Raw genomic sequence first — 22,635 nt, 5'->3', positions numbered from 1 at the left:
TGCGGAGCCAGGCACACAAGTGACATCTGGCCCTTACGCTCTGGAGCTTGCGTTCTATGGGCTCCTTCGTGTTGAGAGATGTTCAAAAGGCAAAGCAAAACCTGAAAGTGCCAGAGTGGGCAGAGGCCCCCACTTATAATCAAATAAGAACAAGCCTTCCCACCTGCTTAGAGATTTTACAAAATTAAAACTCCCCATCTGTACATTGAGTTTCTTCTAAAAGGAGTGTTTGCCACGTAGATGAGTAAAAAGGCAGGACAGTGCCAGTAAGAGGGCAAACCTGAAGCCAACAGACCCATGTTTCCAGGCAGCTCTCGGATGCACCAGCTGTGGGTCTTTTAGGAAGGCGCTGTGCCTCGCTGAGCCTCAGTTTCCTCATCTGTAATGATCCTCATCATGCCCCCCGTAGTGAGGGCGAATTACTTACCAATGGCTTAGCCTTGTGCCAAGCAGGTAGTAAGCATGCAGCCATTGTTAAGTCTTAGCGGCATCCACAGGGTGGGTTTGAAGGAGCCGCGAGCCTTGCAGAAATCCTTTCAGGGAAGGGAGGGTTGGGACAGAGGCAAGGGAAACTGGAAGGAAAACGGTCTACTTCAATCGGGCATCTGTTCGGAAGCCCCGGGGGGGAAGAGAGATGAGAACATACACTTCCTGGACCCAGTCTCGGAACACAGTACCCTGAGCAACAGGAGACGCGAACAATTCTCCTGGTTAATGAGGCGGCAGCTCCTACTCGGTGCGTGGAACAGAATGCCTTTGTTTAATAGAGATCATTTCCCTGCCTCTGGCCCCGCGCCCCAGCAGTGCCAGCAGCTCTTTGTTTAAAGGAAGGTGGGGACTCTGAGTGGAGTGGTGGGAAGGGCTGTAGGAGGCATCATTACCCTCATCACTATGATAATAGTTTAATCACGATCAATATTTATGAACATGCACAGAAGCCTCGCAATCAGCCCAGCAGCCCTGCAACTCAGGGTTTCCGTGTTCTCGCCTAAGGACGCTTTCCAGGAAAGCTGGGCCCTCTCCTCCTCCTGCTGGCCCCTCCGGAGCTCTCAGGGGTCGCAGGGGCCACTGCAGAATATCCATGGTGGTTGCATCAGTAGTTATCAATGAGGTCTTACTTGTGATCGTAAGTGTGTATCCTCATCACTATAACACTTTTTGGTTTTCAAAGTACTTCCAAAGTCATCTTCAGACTTTGGTGAACTCTCTTGTGAAAAGGGTAGGGCAGCAGAGGGAGCAGCATAATGTAGTAGCAGGTCCTTTAAAGTCAGACCCACTTGGGTTCAAGTTCCAGCTCTACCACCTTGTAGCTGTGTTCCCTGGGGAAAACTCCTTAAGCTCTCTGAGCCACAGTTCCTTCATTTGCAAAATGAGATGGCAAGTTCTTAGAAGAATTGAGTAAGATGGGGTAAATCAGGCATTCAATCACTGGCAAATACATCTGTATTTTTGTATGTGACTATGTATCACTATTAAGTATTTCTGTGTTGTCTATGAGAAAGCCAAAAAAAAAAAAATGCTTTCCTCAGAGTCACATAGACAACAGTTGAAAGTCCAGACTTGGCATCCAATACTCCCTAGTATCTGAAAAAAAAAAAATTTAACACTCATCCCATTTAACACTGACAACTCAGGGAAACCTTATTTTAAAACATCCCAATGCTTAACTCTTATCTTTCAAATATGAATCTGAGTTTGAAAGCCAGTGATCATGTTTCTCAGCAATGGCCACCTGATGATCTGCCCATAAAAAATGTTGGGTGTCACAGTTCCCACACCTGGCCCTTCTGAAAAGGAAAACCCAGGGAGCTGCGTGTTCATGTAGCACGTCCAGGGTGCGTCGTGGGCACAGGCTTCCCAGGTGGTGGAAATGCCGTTGGTCTTCCGCCAGCTCTGAGGACGGGTCCACCCCTCCAGTGACAGAGCTCGGAGAATTCATCCCACCGCCTGGGACTCCAGATATGCTTCCGGGGCTGTGTTTTCTGCAGTCTCAGACAGTGTGGGACAGGGCTCCCACTGTCACTGTCACTTGGCCCCAAGCAGGAGCCCCTGAGGTTTGCTCAACTGCTCACCCGCACGCACAGTCCCAGTACATCCACCCACTGGCACATTCTGTCTTCCCCAAGCAGTCGGTCCCTCGGTTGGCACTCGCAATGCATTCTTCCTCCCGAGATGCACTTGAGCATCCAGATTATGTACCGAGGGAGGTGTCTGCTGGGCTTCGCTTGTGCCTTGGCAGAAGACACATCTCAGAATCATGACTTCAGCCCAGCAGACAGCCTGGAGGCCTTCCTGCAGGATGCCCTTCCCTGAGTGTTAAACATTCTATCACTTGTTTTGTTCTTTTCTCAACAAACTTTAATGAAAGAATATAGAGTCTGACATGGCTAAAAAAATGAAATAGGACAGAGGCATTTGTGATAACAGTTTTTTTAAAGATGACATCCCTCTGTCCTACCACTCTCCACCCTTCATCCCTTACCCCAGGAGGGACCTGTGAAACTATTTTGTGTTTATCGTCGTTGCTCTAGGTACTGTCCTTATGTTGATGGATCTACAGGCTGACCCTCAATGTCACAGAGCTTTAGCCCACTTCACCATCTTCCCCTTCTCCTCCTCCTGTTACATGGGGTAGCATTGTTCTTCTCTTTACAACGTTAAATAATTCCCATCCACCTTTAGTCCTCATTTCACCCACAAGATGAAGCTGTGGACACCCACGCCCTTTCCTTCCCCTGCTTTCTCCTCCAGTTGCTCTCTGGGTCTAAAATGGGAACTGAATGACCATCTCTTCATTCTGTCACTAAAAATGGATTCGTGTGTATTGATTGATGAACATCTCTTACGTCTAGACCAGCACAGTTCAATAGGGCTTTCTGCAATAATGGAGATATTCTATAGCTGAACTGTTCATTGCAATAGCCACCGCCCCATGTGGCTCATGAGTACCTGAAATGTGGCCAGTACCACCACAGAGTTGAATTTTTCACTGTATTTTGTTTAAATTCATAAATTCACATAGCCCCCTGTAGCTCTTGGATCGTGCAAGGCCAGACCAAGTTTACTACGGAAACCTGATTACCTGGAACAGCCTGAATTTCCAGCAGAAATGATAGTCATCACTGACACCTGGAAAGTCCTTACTGTGCCCTGAAACCTGTTCTAGGAACTCAGTTAACAACTGCACAGCTTCATGGGGAGTCCTATTCCTCCCATTTTGCAGATGAGGAAAGTGAGGCGCGGAGAAGTTAAATAATGTGCCTGGTACGTGGTAGAGCTAGAATCTGGTGCCAGGTGATCCAATGCCAGAGTCTGTGCTCTAAACCACTTCCCTCTACTGCCTCCAATCCCCACCGGAAACTCCCTGTTTTAGGAACATCCATTTCCAATGGTGTGGTCACGGATCTTCCATGTTATTGGCCCACACGATGCTTACCGTGCGTTTAGATGTAAACCCTGCCCACCCCATTTCTGCCACAGAAGGAGAACATAAACTGGAGGCTGAGGGGGAGATGGGCAAGCAGCAGAGAGGCAGGAGCCCAGCCACAGGAAGCTGTTCTTTGGCCTGGTGATGCCAACAAGAGTCATCTAGTGGCTCGCACGCACCGAGGGTTTGCCATGTCCCTTTATTATGTCCCTGTGCATGTATCCTCCTCGTTAATTTTTACAACAGCTCAAGGAGGTACAGATGAGGAGGCAGCAACCAAGGGGAGCTGGAATATGAAATGAGGTGGCTCGTGAGAAACACCGAAAACAGCGCTGGCACCGAGTAACCACCAGCACATGCTGCCTATTGTAGTCCTTTCATGTCTTTGCCAAGTCTACCCACTGGCCACGCTACACTGCCTGTACCTGTGTGAATGGTCTTTATTTATCTCGAATGTTTTTTCCCTTTTCCCTGTTACTATAGTTTTTCCCAAAGCCCCCTTTCCAGAGCTCTTATTCATGCTAAAATAGTAGCAGCCTTTGCTTTCCTGCTAGAGTATGGATAACCCTGCCAAGGTGGGAAGTGCTTCCTATTCCACGTTCTAACCAGAACCTACCTCGCACACCAGCCAACAGTCACAGGCATTTTTTCGTTTTAGTTCCAGAAGGAATTCAGGAAAACCATCACCCCAGCACCCTATTACACCAGATAAAGACGTGAGGCCAACGGGTTGGGCAAGTAGCAGAGGTCAGTCAACTAGTGAATTAGGATCAGAAATGTACATTTTGTGATTCTTCCCACACCTCGCGTCTCCCACTTGAATCATGTTCTATCCAGAAGTCAGAAAGGTTCTACTGGAAAGGACCAGACAAGAAATATTCTGGCTTTAGAAGCTCCAAGGTCTCTGCCCCAGACACTCAACCTCTGCCCTGGTAGCATGAAAGCAACTATACACAAGATGTAGGTGAACGGGCATGGCTGTGTCACTGAAATGTCAATATCCTGTAATTTTCACATGTAGTGTTCTTCTGTGGATTTTCTTTCAACCATTTGAAAAATGTAGAGGCCATTTGTAGCTTGTGGGTCATATGATAACAGGCAGCAGGCTGGCTTTGGCCCATGGGCCATCGTTGGCTGACCCTTGTTCTAGTTGGTTAAGGATAGAGGGGAGCACACTTGGCAATCAACGCCCAGGGAACCACAAGTGAGTTAAACACTAGTAATACTATTAGCCGATGCTTCTTGAGCTCTTACTGTGTACCAGGCATTGTGTTGAGCACTTTACATGATGTCAATCCGTTTGGCCTCACAAGAAACCTCTGAAGAAGATACTATCATACTATCTCAGTTTGAAGATGAGATTATAGAAGCCGTAGGAAATTACATAATGCTTCCCAAGCTCATTCAACTAGTAAGTGATGGCACGTAATGAAAACCAAGTACTGGCTGATCCAAAGCCCCCTGTATGTCCCACAAAGCAAGCCCCTTCTCCCCGATCCCAGGTGCCTGGTAGGTAAGAAATAGATTTAGAATTTCATTTTCAGAACATCAACAACTTGAGGTAGTGAAAGGACTCTGCACATTATAACCAGACCTGGGCGTGTATTCCACTTCACCACTTACTGGTTAACCTCTCTGAGCCTCAACATCCTCATCTGTGGGGCAGGGATGGTGAATTGAGTCTTCTAATGCTCAGTGATGATTGAGTTAATTTTACAGAAGGTGCCTCGCACAGTACCCCACACGCATGTGCTCAATAAAATCATTAAAGATCAGGTGAAAATCAGGTTGCTCATTAATGGTGTGTTTTTTTAAAATTTATTTCTTGTTGACAGTATTACATATGTCTCCCATTTCCTCCACCTTTACCCTCCTCCATCCAGCCCCAACCCCACCCCAGGCCTTCCCCACACTATTACTGTGTCCATGGGTTATGCATATATGCATATATGTTTTATAGTTAATCTCTTCCCATCTCCTCTACCTCCCTCCCCACTGAGATTTGTCATTTTGTTCCATGATCCAAGCCTCTGGACCTATTTTGTTCATTAGATTCCACATATAAGTGAGATCATGTGATATTTGTCTTTCTCTGACCGGCTTATTTTGCTTAGCATAATGCTCTCCAGGTTCACTCATGCTGTTGCAAAGGGACCTCCTTCTTTTTTACAGCCACAAAGTGTTCCATTGAGTAAATATACCACAGCTTTTTTATCCACTCATCTACCAATGGGCACTTAGTCTGTTTCCAAATCTTAGCTATTGTAAATTGTGCTGCTATGAACATAGGGGTACATATATCCTTTCTGATTGGTGTTTCTGGCTTCTTAGGATATATTCCTAGAAGTGGGATTACTGGGTCAAATGGCAGTTCTAAGTTTAATTTTTTGAGGAAACACCATACTTTTCTCCACAGTGGCTGCACCAGTCTTCATTCCCACCAGCAGTGCACGAGGGTTCTCTTTTCTCCACATCCTCACCAGCACTTATTGTTTGTTGACTTGTTGATGATAGCCATTCTGACAGGTGTGAGATAGTACCTCATTGTCATTTTGATTTGCATCTTTCAGATGATTAGTGACTTTGAGCATGTTTTCATATGTCTCTTGGCCTTCTGTATGTCCACTTTCGAAAGTGTCTTTTTAGGTCTTTTGCCTATTTTTTGATTGGATTGTTTATCTTTTTTTTGTTAAGTTGTATGAGTTCCCTGTAAATGTTGGAGATTAAACTCTTATCGGAGATATCGTTGGCAAATATGTTCTCTTATCAGTGGGCTTTCTTGTTGTTTTGTTGATGGTTTCTCTTGCTGTGCAGAAGCTTTTTATTTTGATGTAGTCTCATTTGTTTATTTTCTCCTTAGTTTGCATTGTCCTAGGACCCATATTGATAAAGATATTGCTATGACATATGTCTGATATTTTGCTGCCTGTGGATTCTTCTCAGATTTTTATGGTTTCCCATCGTATGTTTAAGTCCTTTATCTACTATGAGTTTATTTTTGTGTATGGCGTAAGTTGGTGGTCTAGTTTCTTTCTTTCTTTTTTTTTTTTTTTGCATGTATCTGTCCAATGTTTCCAACACTGTTTATTGAAAAGACTGTCTTGACTCCATTGTATGCTATTGTCTCCTTTATCAAATATTAATTAAGCATAATGGCTTCGGTTGATTTCTGGGCTGGCTGCAGAAATTTTTAAAGCCAAAGGTCGTAGCCAATTTTGCCAGTCTCTTGAGATGGTGGTGTGGTCAGCGTTTTCAGGCAAAAGCGGAGAAATCAGCTCAGAGCCCTTGTGAAGTCAGACAGGCAGAGGTGGAGCGTAAATTGTTTCCTTGGCCGATTTTTTCCCCAAGAGACCGTGGGGAGAGAGGAGAGCTCGGGCAGTCGCTAATGCAGTGGTATCTGTTCAGACTTTTTCCCTCCCATCTTTGAATCTGACCCACCAGATTTCTGTTTGCAAAAAGGGCCTAATCCACTTTTTTTTTTTGTCTGTGCATTGATTTAATAGTATCAAACCCTGAGGCCCGCGTGGTCTGCACCTGGGTCGCTTTTTCCCCTAATGAAGCCAGGGAAGTGGCTTAAGCCCCCGCCGCGCTTCCTATCAAAGCTTCACAATGATTAACGCAGGTCCCCTTGTTAGGAGCAGGCAGAAGAAAATCCCTTAGTCATCGGCATTGTGCAAAGCCCGGAATGGTGAGTGCTCAATGAAAAGATTACCTTGGGCACCTGAGAAATAATGGAAGAGCTCCACGGAGAACCCATTAAGCCTGCCTACACACGCTAAGTCAGGTGGAGGGTCGGGTAATTAACTGGGACATTCGGGCCAGAGAAACCGTGTTGGACCTTCTGCCCTAACTGAGTCAGCACAGATAATTATTCAAATCCCTCAGACATGTTCCTGGAGAGGCCATTTTAGGTGGCATCTACACACACACACACACACACACACACACACCAAGACTGGTCAATAGAAGTGGTGTGATGGTGTGTGTTTTTAACTGAATAATAGGCATCCTAGGGATGGGAGGTCCAAAGCTGTAACTTATTTGCTGTGTGACTTCAAGTCACTTCCTTGCTCTTTACCTCAGTTTCTTCAACTGTAAAAAGGGAATGTTACTAGGACATCCCTGTCCTCAGAAGGTTGTTGTGAGGATGAAATACAACAAATGCAATATTCCCGGCTCCTCACCCAGCAAGTCCTCAGCACTCAAGAAGGGTTACTTCCAGATCGTAATTGTTGGGTGGAAACGACTCCTGCGAGTGTTGGAGAGATCGTGCCTTCAGACAGCGTCTAAGGACAGGGCCCTGGACCGCGGAGCACAGCCTTCACCTGCAGCCACACGAGCAGGCTGCTCACTGTCAGCTTATCCCCGACCCTCACCCTCCGCCCCTACAGCCGCCCCTGAGCTGTGTCTCCTTTTCGAATCCCTTTCCCAGCACTGGCCGTCTCCAGCGGTCAGGTGGGAGGGGGCCCACGGATACTACTAGAGAAAGGGTAGTCCTCATCCCACCAGAGGGGATGGTGAGAAAGCAAGGAGTCTCAGGAAATGAAGTCACACTCCTTGCCTCTCCTTCGAGGGTACTTGGGTCCCTGCTTAGATAGGGTGCCAGACTAGGTGTCGGGGCAAACCCCTCACCCTCATCCTCACCCCCCCATGCCCAGGGCACATAGCTGCGTCCCAGAGAGCAGTAAGTAGGCGTCATTGAATCACAGAGTACACTGGTCTGGGAACGCCCCTGGGCTCAGCCTCAGCTCAGCCATCCTGAGGGAGGGACAGAGGGCTTTGCTATCTGCCCCAGGACGTCAAGGGCAAGTTCTCCGAGGCATTGGGATGTTCACAGAATTGGCAGAGTGTGTGCCAGACCAGGAATCTGCTCAGACACCTGCTCGTAAGCTGGGGAGTTCCCAGCGTCCTTTGTTTATGGTAGGAAATTGCCTGTGGTCTAGAGGTGGGGGCAAGGAGCTTTCTCTACACCAGTGAGCCAGTATGTCCCCTAATCAGGACAGGAACAGGTACATTTTACCGCGCGCCCAGCACTGTTCTGCATGCTTATCTGATTGCCTCATTCAGCCCTCTCAGTGTCCCTTTGAGTCACATTACGATGGCCCCATTTGCAAAGGAGGCTCAAAGAAATGAAGCAACTTGCGCAAAGTCACAAGCTAGGAAATGGCAAAGCCCGAGTTCTGACCAGCAATCCTGCCCCTTCCTCTTAGTCACGTCACTAGCAGGATTTCTTTTAAAGTTTTTTAAAAAGAGAGAGAAAACTACACACACTTTTGAGAATCATGGATGGCGAAAAATACATGGTGACAAAATTCTATAAAGTAGGTAGTACTTTTTAAGACATTTATATTTTATTTATCAAAGCATCGACATGTGATGGAAGAGAGTTTTGTGGCGATTGTAAGGCCTGCTGTGGATCTGATCCGTGCTCGTGAGTTTCTAACCTTGGCGATAACTTCAAAGGCTCGGGGCGGGGCGGGGGGGGAGCTGGCTTTTCCTCTCTGTGTAGAGCGCAGCTGGTAAATACATAGTCCTAGGGCTGCTTAAAAGAAATAATGCGTAAAGGTAGCACTGTGGACATTGGGCAGGAGGGGCTCCAGGGACCAGAGCTCTGACCCTGCTTCTGTCGGTGCCCGCTCTGCTGTGTCTCACCACGTCTGCTGTGAAAACGAGCTGGTGGTAGCTGCCCGCAGCTCAAGGAGATGAGCATGAGAGAACAGGACACAGCCATGGAGGGAGCCTCGCACGGAGGGCTGGGCTCGCACCCAGAGCATCCCATGGCCTCTGCTGGAGCTACCCACAGAGCAGATTTCTGGCCCGCACCCGGCTAGACTGAGATAGGTGTCCGCACCTTCTTCGGGGCCCTGTCATTTCACTCATCATCTGGATGCTATGCGCTAGGAGGACCGTGGACAACACTTCACCTGCATTGCAGCCCTTGCGTCACTACAAGAAGACTATGGTTTTCTTTGCCTTTACCCTTTTGCTGCAAGATGCCTCTGCTTTCACTCCCTTACACAGACCCTTCCAGACTCCCCTGTACCCTTATCAACATCCTTCTTCAAGCTCAATGCCCAGAACCAAAAACGGCCCACCACATGTTTCTAACAATAATAGAACCACCGTTTACTCTGAGCCAGTTTTTCCTGTTGTTATGGGACTGGAGGAAGATCGATAAGACCCCGTGCAGGTCAGCGGTTATCAAAGAAAAAAACAAGCCTCAGGAACTGAAGGCGGTGCCTGTAGCTGAGCGGACGGCTTTAGTTAGTTGCACAGAGCTTGCTCCGTCTTCCCGAACTGCCTGGGAAGAAGCAGGATCTGACTGGTGTCATTCTCCGGATTGGAACGGCATGTTAGTGGTAAATGGAGAGTAGGCGTGTTTAAAGGTTGATCATTTCAGCTGCAGCAAAAACTCCTACCAACTGCCAAGCACCAACTCTATGGAGCAAAGGAGGCCATTTCCCACTGAGCCATTATTTTGCCAGCACCTGCTCTGACCACTGATGCTTGAATTCCCTGCCCGATTCTGTCACTGGTGAGGAGATCAGGAGTTCCAAAGGGAAAATTGGGGCTCAGGGCTCCTGGCTTCTCCACCTCCTGGCTGAGGTCATTAGCAAATAAATTCTTAAGTTCTATGGGGTTTTTTTGTGTTCTCAGTCATAAATAGATATGATTCACAGCCCCCACTTTACAGGGTGGCTTAAAGAAGAAACTGTACAGCCCTAGCCAGTTTGCTCAGTGGTTACAGTGTCAGCCTGCAGACTGAAGGGTCTCAGGTTTGATTCCTGTCAAGAGCGTGTACTTGCCCAAGAAACCAGAAACACCAATCAGAAAGGATATATGCACCCAGATGTTCATAGCAGCACAATTCACCATAGCTAAGATCTGGAAACAGCCTAAGTGCCCATCAGTAGATGAATGGATTAGAAAACTGTGGTACATCTACACGATGGAATACTATGCTGCTGTTAAAAAGAAGGAACTCCTACCATTTGCAACATCATGGATGGAACTGGAGAGCATTATGCTAAGTGAAACAAGCCAGTCAATGAAGGAAAAATACCACATGATCTCACTCATTCATGGATAATAAAGACCATTACAAACTTTTGAACAATAATAGATACAGAGGCAGAGCTGCCTCAAACTGATTGTCAAACTGCAGTGGGAAGGCCAGAGAGAGTTGGGGGGCAGGAGGGAGGGGAGTAAGAGATCAACCGAAGGACTTGTATGCATGCATATAAGCATAACTAATGGACATAAGACACTGGGGGGTAAGGGAGGGTAGTGGTTTGTCAAGGGCGGGGGGGGGGGGAAGGATACTTATGTAATACCCTTTGTAATACTTTAAGAGGAAAATAAAAAAAATAAAAAAAAAAAAAAAAAAAAAAAAAAAAAAAAGAGCGTGTACTTGGTTGCAGGCTCAATCTCTGGCCCAGGTCAGGGCGTGTGCAGGAGGCAACCAATCAATGTGTCTCTCTCACAGATATTTCTCTCTCTCTAATTCCCTTCACTCCCTTCCACTCTCTTTAAAAATCAATGGAAAAAGTATCCTTGGGTGAGGATTAACAACAAAATAATATTTTTAAAAGTATCTGCATATAAAAGTTCTTTGCAAAGTGAAAAACATCCTAAAAGTGTTAGATGTTATTTTAAATGGGGGAGACTTGGAAGAAAGGAAAGCTACCTTTTTGCCCAAACTAAAATCTGGAACAGGAATGGAGAGGAATGATTTGGGGTTTGAATAATTTAATATAAGTATTGTGCAAAATCGGGAACACGTTCCTCAAAGCTTTTAATGGTCCAGAGCAGTTTGCTTCTCCCACCAGCTTTGCAGGTGGCCAGCTTTATATAGAAACACTAGTGTCCTGGTGCACAAATTCGTGCACATTGAAAGAAAATTAATTAGAAGAAATATTTTAATATCACTATTTGCCCTTTCTCTATAATAGAAGTGTCAACCAAATTCATGATCGACATGACAGATCAAAACACACACATGTGATTGGCACCAGTAAGAGTTTTATATGTTTTGTGCATGTGTGAGTCAACTTAACCTTTTATAGATATAGAATAAACTTGCTTAATTAGACCTGCTTTCTCATGTAGATAAACTTTTTCCAGCCCAGTGAAACACCCCAACTTCTCTTTCAGGTAATTGTCAGTAACACAGCAGTAAATATCAACACGAAGCAGATTCTTATTGTAGGTCACACAGGGAGAACAAAGGGTAAAATATTTAACTGCAGCAGTGTTTGACTATATTCTGCTCAGTGAGAAAACCTGAAGTCATTTTTAAGTTCCACCATTTCTTACTTCTCTTCAGTCAGGTCAAGTTTCTAAGCTTTCTAAATCTCTGTTGTCTTGCTAATGAAAAGAAAATAGGATTCCACCGAGTCTCCTATCTACCTACTCCAGGACTTCTGTGAGGATCAAATGAGATGAGGCATGTGAAAACGCTTCACAGACATTTGGTTAAAGTGTAAAATTTTTCCACCTGGCTATAAAGCAAGTCCTGTTCCTAGGCTGAAGAAACTCCAAGGAGGCTAGTTGCTAGGGAGAGGAAGCCAGGCGTTGCTACGTGATGTCATTACCCGGCACCCACAGCCACCGTTTCCAGGCTGGGCTGGGCTGTGGTCCACATTTTATGCCATGCGGTCTCAGCTGCGATTTGGTGGGGTGTTGTTCCTGGGTGGTGGTGGGGCCTGTGTCCCACTTGGGGTAAGCCAAGTGTTGCTTTGTCAGCACCAGGTCCGCAGTGCCATTTCTCTGTAAATGGCCAGTGCATGTCACGGCAGCTCCTAAGTTGAGTGTCTGTCCCCTGATGGTCAGTGCATGTCATAGCAACCGGTCAAACAGTCAGACACTTAGCATATTAGCGCTATATATATATATATATATATATATATATATATGTCGGCTTTCAGTGGCTTCTTGATCTGGTCATTCCTCTGCTATTCCTCAACCATCCTGAAGCCAGAACTGCTCACTAGCCTTCTCTCCTTCCTTCCTGCTACAAATTTTCCCCAAGTGCCTTTTCTAAGACAGGTTCCAAGTGAGTCGCTGGGAAGATAGGCATGAGTGAGACATGCCAATCTATGAGAGACAGACATGGCACAAAAGTGCCTGGCCTTCGTGGCCATCAGGGCGGCAAAGGAAAAGTGTGGGGTGCGGGAGAATTGGTTAGACAGGGGCCTGCGGATCGTCTTGGGTGCTGGCGTGGCTCCAGAAGATGGGATGCTTCGCTCTCTCAATGATGAATCGATGTGTGCTCAGCCCTTTAATGTTTATGAAGCACTTTCTAATATTTTTTTCACATGATCAGGCTCTCAACCCTACAAAGTGCACAGTATTAGCACCCTGTTGTAGAAATCTAGGAACCAAGACTAAGACATAGAAGTGATTATCCCAGGGCCAGCTGGTCCTGTCACTTATGGAACTTCTGACTCTAAACCCTAGGCTCCTTCCACCACACACTTCTCGCCCCTGGGAGGTGACATTTTGCGAAGTATCTCTGGGAAAAAGGCAGGTATCCTCCCCCGGGTACTTTGATGTGGGTGGAGGTTGTGATTTCCCATATGGATCACAGCCCAATGTCAAGGGGAAGCCTACCTGAGAGGGGAAAAGACACCCTAACTGCTGTGTGTGCATCGCAGCCTTTGTGGTCGCCCATAACACTGGAAACCCTCGCTGACCCCAAATATAGCCCCTTAGTCTTACCTATGCCTAGAGGAGCATGTGTGACCAAATGCAAGTCAGAATGAGGCACATAGAATAGCAACTGGGCTCCCATAGATGTTATTCCTCAAACCCCACTGTTGATTGACCCAGGTTTGCTTAGGAATTTCACATCTTAGCCACTATTTGTTGCATGCTTACTATGTCCCAGGACTCTGTGTGTATTCACCCTTATGGCGACAGCTGAAGCAGGCTCTAGTAGGATCTCCATTTCGCAATGATGCGACTAAGCCTCAGAGAGATGAAGTAACTTGCTCAAGGTCACACAGCTAGTAAGTTGAAAAGGTAGAATTTGAACCTGCTCTGACTCCGAACACCATGCTCTCAAACACTCTACTCTGCCAGACTACCTCTCCAAAAACTGAAAATAAATTTCATAGCCACTTCCTGCACTTCCTTCTGGGTTTTCTAGTAATTAAATCCAAGAGACACAACAGCACCCTTGGGACAGGTTTGGAAGGCTCTGGTACCCCTTCTAACACCCACCCGCAGACACCCACTTCCCTCTGGGCTAAGGACGCCCACCCACCACATCCCTCTTCTTGAGGAGAGTTCATTGAAGCTGAGAACGGAAGGGTTCAATTCAGACAAACCTGCAGCCAAATTACACCAAGCCAAAGACTGACACCGGCCTTAGGTGCTTTTCTAGACTGGGGAGCCCTCCACTCATCAGCCGGGGTTTAGCTACAGTCATTTTTCTCCCTTTTAAAGGGAGGGAGGAAAATGCAAAGGTCCCACCCCAGCTACAGACTCTCAGTCAGGAAAACCTCACTCTCTTTCTCTCTCTCTGTTCCCTTACTCTCCTTCTCCCTTCCTTCCTTCCTTCCTTCCTCCCTCCCTCCCCTCCTCCTCCCCCTCCTTCTCCCCCTTCTTTTCCTCCTTCTTCTCTCTCTGTCTTACACACCACACACACACACACACACACACACACACACACTTTCTCTCTCTCAAGCAATAAATAGCTATGGCTTGGGGGAAAATAGCAAACAGATTTTATTTTTTCGTACCTTCCCATGTTTCCTGGCCAGCTCCAGGTGCCAGCGTATTGTTGTAACTCTGATGGGGATTCAGCATTGAGCTGTGAACAATTAAACATAAACACCAGCCTCACTCCCTTCCTCTTCTTTCCTTCTTAGGTGAAGGCAGCTTCCAAGTATGTGGATGTACCTGTGAGTATATGCAAATTGCCTTGGTGGGTTTGGTGGGTTTTTTGTTTGTTTGTTTACTTGCGGGGTTTTGTCTTGTTTTGCTTTGCCTTTATGAGAAGTTTGATGGTGCTGTTATCATTAGTCGCTGCTAAATTGTGTATCTTCCTGAACTGAATCACCAGAGCGGGGAGGCCACGAACATTTCCTGGTAAAACTGTATCAGATGAGAAGAGGGCACGGCTTCTTTCATCAGGGAGACGGGTCCTGTTTGAGGGTAACCACAGTTTCTCTGACATATTTCAGTCTGTGGCCACTCACCTCCCCGCTGCACGCGCCCCTTGGAAGTAGAGTCATGACCTAGAAACGTGCACAGGGTGCCGGTATGTTTTAAAAACAAATAAATCCTGAATTTGTTCATTTTGGGGTCAAGGCTGCAATTGTTTTAAGGAAACCTCACCAAACTGTGTGTGATTAGTGCAGACCTCGTTAATGAAGAGAGCTCTCCAAGTTCACAGCCGAAGCACTTGGAGGTGTCCAGGATTTACATTTAAATTGAGGTTAAGTACGCACATGGAGGCGAGAGCGTGGGATTACCTGTGATGAGCAGGACACGTTTGTAGGCGGACTCTGCCCTGCCTATTAGCAAAATAAAATTGCAGCGATTTCAGCATATGCCAATGAAGGGGAAGGCAAGTGATTCTGCATCTCCGTTTCTAACAAAAGAGGTGGGAGTCTCTTATAAAATATTAAATTTAGAGAGCTTATCTCAACAGCCACCAAGGGTCTCGGACTGAATGTTTCTCATTCTGAACGTGGTTAAGTGCCCTCCTTGTTCAAATACTTCTTTGTTAAAATTTGTGTTTCTCTAAAGGGATTTATATTAACATTTAAATTCATTTCCCCAGGAAGTTGAGTGTGTAATGGTTTATTGGCTTATTCCTCACAGGAAGGCAAAATGGAAAATTGGAGTGAATTTGGCATTAGCATATATTGTTTGTTTAATGAAAGAATGTACAATCAATAATTGTGCTTTGAATTTATATAATATTTCTCATCGAGGGACCTCAGGCTCCTTCACAGAGATAATCCTTACAATGAGGGAGAGAAACGCTAAGCAATTTCTTTTCCCTAGCCCCAAACTATCAACTTTCAGTTCACAGGGAGCAAACTACTCACATTCTCTGGGCCTGTTTCTCCATCCTTAAAAGGGATAGTAGTACTCAAGACACGGGTTTGCTGTGCAGCTTAAATGGCACACATGTGTGGAACCCTGGGCACCAGGCCTGGCCCTCATCAGACATTTCAGCTGCAGGAGCAGGGCACGTGGTGGGGGTGGGGGTGGGCGTGTGAGGCCCACAATCCAGTGCGGGAGGGTGGGAGTGGGGGCTGGGTTTGCTGACTGTAGCTCTGGCCTGCCATGGTCTTCAACAGTAATAGAAACTGGAATTCTCGGCGTGTGACTCAAAGATCTGGTGGCTGAGGTTTGTTTTCTGTCGGCCTCAAAGAAGAGGGAAGATCACACCAGTGAGGGTAGAACAGGTGAGGAGTAGGCAAGGCCCAAATACGCAGAGAAATTTGGTCGGGCAACTCAAATTGACATTTGGGGGAGGTCAGAAAAGTCAAAAACTGGCGATTTCCTGTGGTTCAGACTGACGGTAAAGTTGAAGGAAAATGCACAGCAAAAGTGCCCTGCTCTGTAGCCATCCCATGTCCAGGGATGGGTTATGCTACAGCAGAAGCCTCGCTGGGCTCTGGGGGAACCAAAAGAATTAGCCGAGTCTCTCGCCCTCTAGGGAGGCATTAGAAAATGAAGCAGCACGTCCCCAAATGTGGCACACTTCCCAATGAGGATGACAACTGCAGCCAAACCTTTTAAAGCACCCACTCTGCGCTGGGCACCCTTCAAAGCACTTTACTTTTAATCTTGATAACAACCCCACTTTCAAGATGAGGAAACTGAGGCCCAGAGAGGCTCCCGTCCGTAGGGTCCCACAGCTGCTAAGTGGGGGAGCTGAAATTTCAAGCAGTGCTCTCAACACTGTGCACCTGCCAGCTGGTTTCAGTGAGTGGGCAGATGAACATCTTTATTTGGTTAATTGAGTAATTACTGTACTTCGGTATTGGAAAAACTACAAATCATGATGATTTTACCAATTATTATGGCTTAGAAAAAAAGATAAACTTTAAAATTAAGTTGATTAAAGTGTGCTTTATAGCAAATACTATTATAGTGATAGTGTAAATTATCATAATATAGTAGCAATAGTATTACAATAATTATATAGCAATAATAGTATAAGTAATGTTTTGATAAACAATTTTAGAGAAAATAATAGTGTATAGAAGACGTATTCTATATGTCCATTGTTTACATGTAGTGAATAACAGTAATCATTTCCTTCTCAAAACCACCCTCCGAGGGGTGATGTTTTCATCCTGTTCCACAACTGAGGAGAGGAGGGAGGTTAGTTGCATGCCCAGGGCCTCCGGGCCAGTAAACAGGAGCATGAACGGTCAGGTGCTCACCCTTTGACTAAGTGGAGGGAGCCTGCTGGCACTGGCTCCCATGAAAGCCAACTGTGTGCATTTCTTTCCAACTCTGTCTTTGATGAGGGCACATTAGCAGCACCAACTGGGCCATGGGGAGAGTATTTACACCATGGAAATTGGCAAGCACTACAAATCAAGGTCGGTTGTTTGTGTTGTTTGGTTTTGTTGTGTTAAAGAGCCAGTTTACCAGCACACCAGCGGCCATTGCCTATTGAATTGGTGGTCCCCAAACCAGAATGTGCAGCACGAATACTTGGCAAGGATTTTGGTCTTGTCTTGTTTTGTTTTCTAATAGAGATTTCTAGCCCCTCGTCTCCAGAGATGCTGACTCAGTGGTTCTGGGATGGAGCCTGGAAGTCTCTTTCTCAGGCTCTCCACGTGATTCTGATAGGCAGGTCCAAGTTTGGGAACCAATGGGCTCCATCAGTGATTCGCCACCTTGCCTACGTATTGGAAACACCTGGGGAGCTTTTTACAGCCATTAGTGCCAGGTCACTTGCCAAATTAAAACCATCTCTGGGGTGTGGAGTCCAGGCATCGGTGTTTTTTTGTTGTTGTTTATTTGTGTTTTTTTTTTAATATATTTTATTGATTTTTTACAGATAGGAAGGGAGAGAGATAGAGAGTTAGAAACATCGATGAGAGAGAAACATCGATCAGCTGCCCACTGGGGATGTGCCCGCAACCAAGGAACATGCCCTTGACCGGAATCGAACCCGGAACCTTTCAGTCTGCAGGCCGATGCTCTATCCACTGAGCCAAACCAGTTTTGGCAAGGCATCGGTGTTTTTAAAGCTCCCAGGTCCATATCATCTGTAGCCGGCTTAACAACTATTGGATAAAATCATCTTTCAAGTTATTTCTAGCTCTGAAGACTGAGTTCATTTGTGTTGCTCTGTGAGGTTGGCACGTGGTTCGCTGATTTAGTTCTATGTGGGAATTAGTAGTTAGTTACCTTAGAGACCTGTCTCTTAATTATCCACATTAATGGAGAGAAGCATTATTGCCAGTCATTGAAAACGTGGCATAAATCCCAAAGCATCACTTTGTCTTAGATGAAGTATTCAAACATGGTATACGTAGCAGGTTTGCATTCCCAACTAGGGCTTGCTAAGGGTCCTGAAGAATCTGAATTTGTTTTCTCAAACTCAGAAGTATCCTGGTAGGAACAAACTCTGATTTAAATGCCTTATTTTTTCTAAGCCACAGAGTGGATCCTTCACAATGATATCTTCCACAGGTGGATGGAGTTAACTACACAGAGATGAATGTATTTGTTGTTTATTTCATGTCCAAGCCACGTTTAAAATAAGCACTGTAATTGTGGGGTATTAAAACCATTGCCTAGCGTTTTCCCCACTGTTTGTAGATAGCAATGTGGTATCAAGCCTAATTTCTCTAATAGCATCGGTTGTTTAGCCAAGAGAAATTTCCATCTATAATTACAAGTTAGCTTGTTTGTGTGTAAACAGTTTTTATTTTAACCATTTGGTTGGAAATCTACTTAAAATGCATTACGCATCCTCCCCTGCCGTTTTAAATAGGGAACTGGCCATACTTCAACGCTTCCTCCATGACGGAGGATCACCACAGTGACTGTGACTCCCAGGGCCCCCGAGTGGTAGGGTAGCTTGCCTCTCCCAGACCCCAGCTGGTGGTGACCCTACATGTGTGGAGCTACCGTTTGGCAGCCTTTTCCCCCATACAGGGCACCAGGGAAAGCAGTAGTTCTCTATTACCAACTCACCCCTTGCTGGCCACCAATGGGATGAAAAACAAACTCCTGGGAATTGGATGGAAAGCTGGTTAGAAATGAAGATGGTTGTGAGTGGGGGCCTGAGGACTCTATTAAAAGAAAACTACACATTTTCCTGCAGAGATTTTGTCATTTTTATTTTGCTGGTGCTTTCTCTGAGGTCCTTTTTTCTTCTTCTTGGTTCCAAAGTAGATTATAAAGGTAGGTAAGGCTATGAAATAATATAACATTCGGGGGCTCGATGTTTATATAGTAATATATGGCTTTTAAAGCACTGGAACATACTTTATTTTAGCTGGTAATCATAATAATGTTTAAGATAAGTAGGGAGTTTTAATCCCATTTCACAGATGGTATAACTAAGGCCCGGAGAAATTTAAATGATTTTCACAAGTTTCCATTTGTGGGGGGTCCAATTAAAAAGCCCTCACTTAACATCACCAATAGGTTCTTGGAAACTGTGCCTTTAAGTAAAATGACAACTAACAAAACCGATTTTAGCATGGCTAATGGACATCAAGAGTCAAGTTCCTGGGGCATCTTGTCACCGTTATAACAGAAAGACATGAAAGAAAACAACGTTAGTGGAGGACCTGCCGTAGAGAGACTGAGAGCTTTGGAAAGGAGGTGGGAGGGACTTATTTATTCATGGATTTGTTCATTCAGCAAACATTTACCAAGCACCTACTGTGTGCCAGGCATCCAACTATGTGCTGAGGATTCAGTAGAAAATAGAGCAAATAAAGTCCCTGTAGTCATGGATTTTAGGTTCTAGTTGTCCAAGACAGGCAAAAGACAGTAACTAAATACATAGTACAATGTCAGATACTGGTAAGTGCTATGAAGGGCAATTAAACACAGTCAAGAAAGAGAGAATTATGGAGTTTCTTACCTACCTGGAGAGATGAATCATCCTGTGTGGGGGTTTTTAATCAAACTTTTTAAAACTTAAACGCCCCTTTGAGGATAACAAATGTGGTGAAAATACCAATTACTGTGGATCACTGTTTCTATCACTGAGGGTCACTAATCTGTCTGCAGGCTGTGGCTTTGGGTCTTAGCTCTACTGTGGCTGCATGTGTCCTGGAAAAGGCCATGTCTGCCACTAGCAGCACCAGGAAAAGAATGGAAACAGTAATAATAAGTTTCTCAGATCCCCCAGGTAGGGGTCCCTATACCCACGGAGATGCCTTTTGATACTGCCACAGGGAGAGGAGGGGAGAGGTGCCTTGAGAACGGAGAGCTATCACTTCCATCTCATTGGAGACCTCTATTGTTTGCTATCATGAAACTGCCGCAATTATAGGCCCGTCACAGAACCTGCTCAATCCATCCCATGAAAATTGCTTGAAAGTGTAACAGTTGACTGCTGTGGCTTTGGGTTGTCTTCATTGTTTTTCAAATTAATACCTTGTCATTGTTTCAGCAGGTGTTAAGAAATGTTACTAGCATCCCAGGGGCCAAGCATTGGCCCTTTGCTTGATAATTGTTTGCTTTGTATTTGAAAAAAAATACAGTCCTACTGTTTCCAAACCTTCCTCATTTTCACCCTGGAAATTACACAGAAGTGTTAACTAACTTCAATTTGCAGTGCTTGACAGTCCCATCTTGTAGGGAAATGATACTTTGTGATCTAAGGTAAATCACAGTAATGAAAGCTAATCTTTTTAGTTATTAGCAAATATACATATCTGCTGTGGAAATTTAAGGGGTTTGTGGCAGCTCTCCTAATGACCCATATTACAGTGTTTTAATAGGTTTCTTTGGAGATAACTTTGATTACGACATGTCAAGCAGTGTGCATTCTGAGTTTCTTTTTTTTTCTTACAATAAATCATTTCCTATACTGTACTGTATGAACCACCTGCTTACCTTTCCAGAAAATCTAATTTATTTAAAAATCAAATCCTTTGACCCTGCCCCCCCTTTTTTTTTTTAATCCTTGGACTATAAGCTGCACCCAGGAGCAAAGACAAATGATTGAATGTCTCCTGAGTAAACTGATGAGGAAATACTACATACTTCGGTTAAATTACCCCCCAAATGTGACTTGGATGGGTGGAAGGGGTATAGATTGAACTCTGATTTCTTTACTTAGCACTTTCTTAATGTTTTTAAAAGGAAAGGGGGTGGGAAGGCTGTCACCTTTCTGACGTTACAGTAAGGAAAGACCATGGAAGACAGAGTATATGTGGGTATTTTTTAAAGGGGAAGAGGGTTCAATCCCCCCCCCCCAAAAAAAGCCAGGTAATGTCTCTGGGTTACCCAGTGAATATTTATTCATTAGAGTATCTTTGCCAGGAAAAAAAATTAATAGTAGAAAAATATGTATAAAACCCTGTAATCCCGACTCCGTTCTCAGCCAGGTGTGATTTCCAGAAAGTGCAGAAGGCTCAAATACCTATTCTGACCAGTCCGGGCTGTGAACAGCTGTGACATACACCATGGAGAGCTTGGAACTCCCGCAAGAGGGAGGGGGGAGGAGAGAGGAAAATGCAGGGGTGAATTCCATTTTCATGTTCTCCTGTTTCTTTGCAGAAACCCGGGATGGACGTGGCCGATGCCTACGTGACTTTCGTCCGCCACTCTCAGGATGTCCTTCGTGATAAGGTCAATGAGGAGATGTACATAGAAAGGTTATTTGATGTAAGTAAATGCCTTCTCCTCCTTGCAGACCAAGGAGGAGACCCTCCAAAATGTGACAAAATAAGAGACAGGAGGATAAGTCACATTTTGAGAACATGGGTTGGTCCCGACTCAAACAAAATCTTTTCCTCTCCCTCTGCCTTAGGCTCCTATCTGTCTTGTGTCTGTTCTGAGCCCACCCTGGTGTGGCGCGTCTCAGCCCCCATCTGTGTGGCACGCAGGACGGCGCACAGCCTCTCGGCCAGCAGGCTCGGTCCTGCAGGACGCTTGGGGGCAGCTTTCTCTAACCCGCAAAGACCTTTCCTGGTCATGGCTCTCCTCCTTGCAATCTGGCCTTGCTTTAGGGAATATTCTCGTGGGGAGGCGGAGCCAGCTCCCCTCCTGGGGGCGGACCCTCCCGGACACCAGCTGTGGCGTGCAGATGTGCCTAACCGTGGCATTGTTACCGCTTCAAAAAGGATTCGTTTCTGGGAGACCAGAGATCCTTACTTAGCCCTGGGTTTTGGCAAACGCTTATGTTGGAGCTGCTCAGTCAGTTGCCGCTCTAAGCCAAGGTGCCCCTGCCCACCCTCCCACTTGAAAATTTGGGACAAAGAGCAAAGGCACAAAGAGCACCCACGTCAGGCTGCCGACCCAGCCTGAGCTTTGGACACACAGATTTCCGACGGCTCACAGGGGCCTCGCGCTCTCACTTCCACCGGCACTGTGTCTGCACTCCCAAAGCCAGCCACTGAGCCGAAAGGAAAAAGGAATCTGCTTTGGTCTCCAATCGCCCACCTCTTTCAGGCCAAAGCAGCCGGGGCTGTCTGATCTAGCCAGATATTTTGCTTCGAGTTTCCACCGCCTTTGCCAGTGTAGCCCCGGCCAGAGTGCAGGGACGCGACCGCCCTTGTCTCGTGTGGCTCCAACCGTGCCGCCTACTTCTGTCTCGTGCAGCGTGAGCTCCTCCTGTCCAGGTTCCCGTGTTTTCGGTGCCAGCCCGAACATTAATGTTTTGGTCTACAATGGGATCCGTGTTTCTATATTTCCCTGTGATTGTGTTCCGTTTACATTGCGTTTGTGCGTGTGTGTGTGTGTGTGTGTGTTTGTTCCGCAGCTCAGTGAGCTCATTGTTGGCACCGCTGAGGGAATTGCAGCTCCTGACTTTTATAGGCCTTGTCTTCCAGCTCATTTGCTTTCCTCGTGTGTTGAAAAGGCCCCTTTCTTTCTTTCTTTCCCCATCATCCGCTTTCTGTGCTCAATATCGCTCCTTCCTCCGCATCTCCTTTCTCCGAGAAACCCTTCTTACTTTTAATTCCCACCCGTCCCCTCTCGGGTTAAAATGGAACTTATCTCTCATGTCAAATGTTTTATCACATTATACCAAGTGG

At 45.8% G+C, this 22,635-nt stretch overlaps 1 protein-coding gene across 13 annotated transcripts in view; it reads left to right on the top strand.

Moving 5' to 3' along the window:
- CADPS (calcium dependent secretion activator) overlaps positions 1–22,635 on the top strand; it is a 455,401-nt gene that overhangs the window by 395,063 nt on the left and 37,703 nt on the right. For all 13 annotated transcript variants that reach the window (XM_070390909.1, XM_070390912.1, XM_070390905.1 and 10 more), the window contains 2 exons: positions 14,302–14,334; positions 21,158–21,265. In XM_070390909.1, coding sequence (XP_070247010.1) covers positions 14,302–14,334; positions 21,158–21,265 — 141 coding nt within the window. The remainder of the gene's footprint in view (positions 1–14,301; positions 14,335–21,157; positions 21,266–22,635) is intronic.

The sequence above is a fragment of the Myotis yumanensis genome, unplaced genomic scaffold, assembly GCF_028538775.1.
Source record: "Myotis yumanensis isolate MYYU_CA2020_CCGP unplaced genomic scaffold, mMyoYum1.0.hap1 SCAF_14, whole genome shotgun sequence".
Classification (NCBI taxonomy): Eukaryota; Metazoa; Chordata; class Mammalia; order Chiroptera; family Vespertilionidae; genus Myotis; species Myotis yumanensis.
Note: the sequence above shows the minus strand (reverse complement) of the source record. Positions and strands in the feature narration are given on the sequence as shown.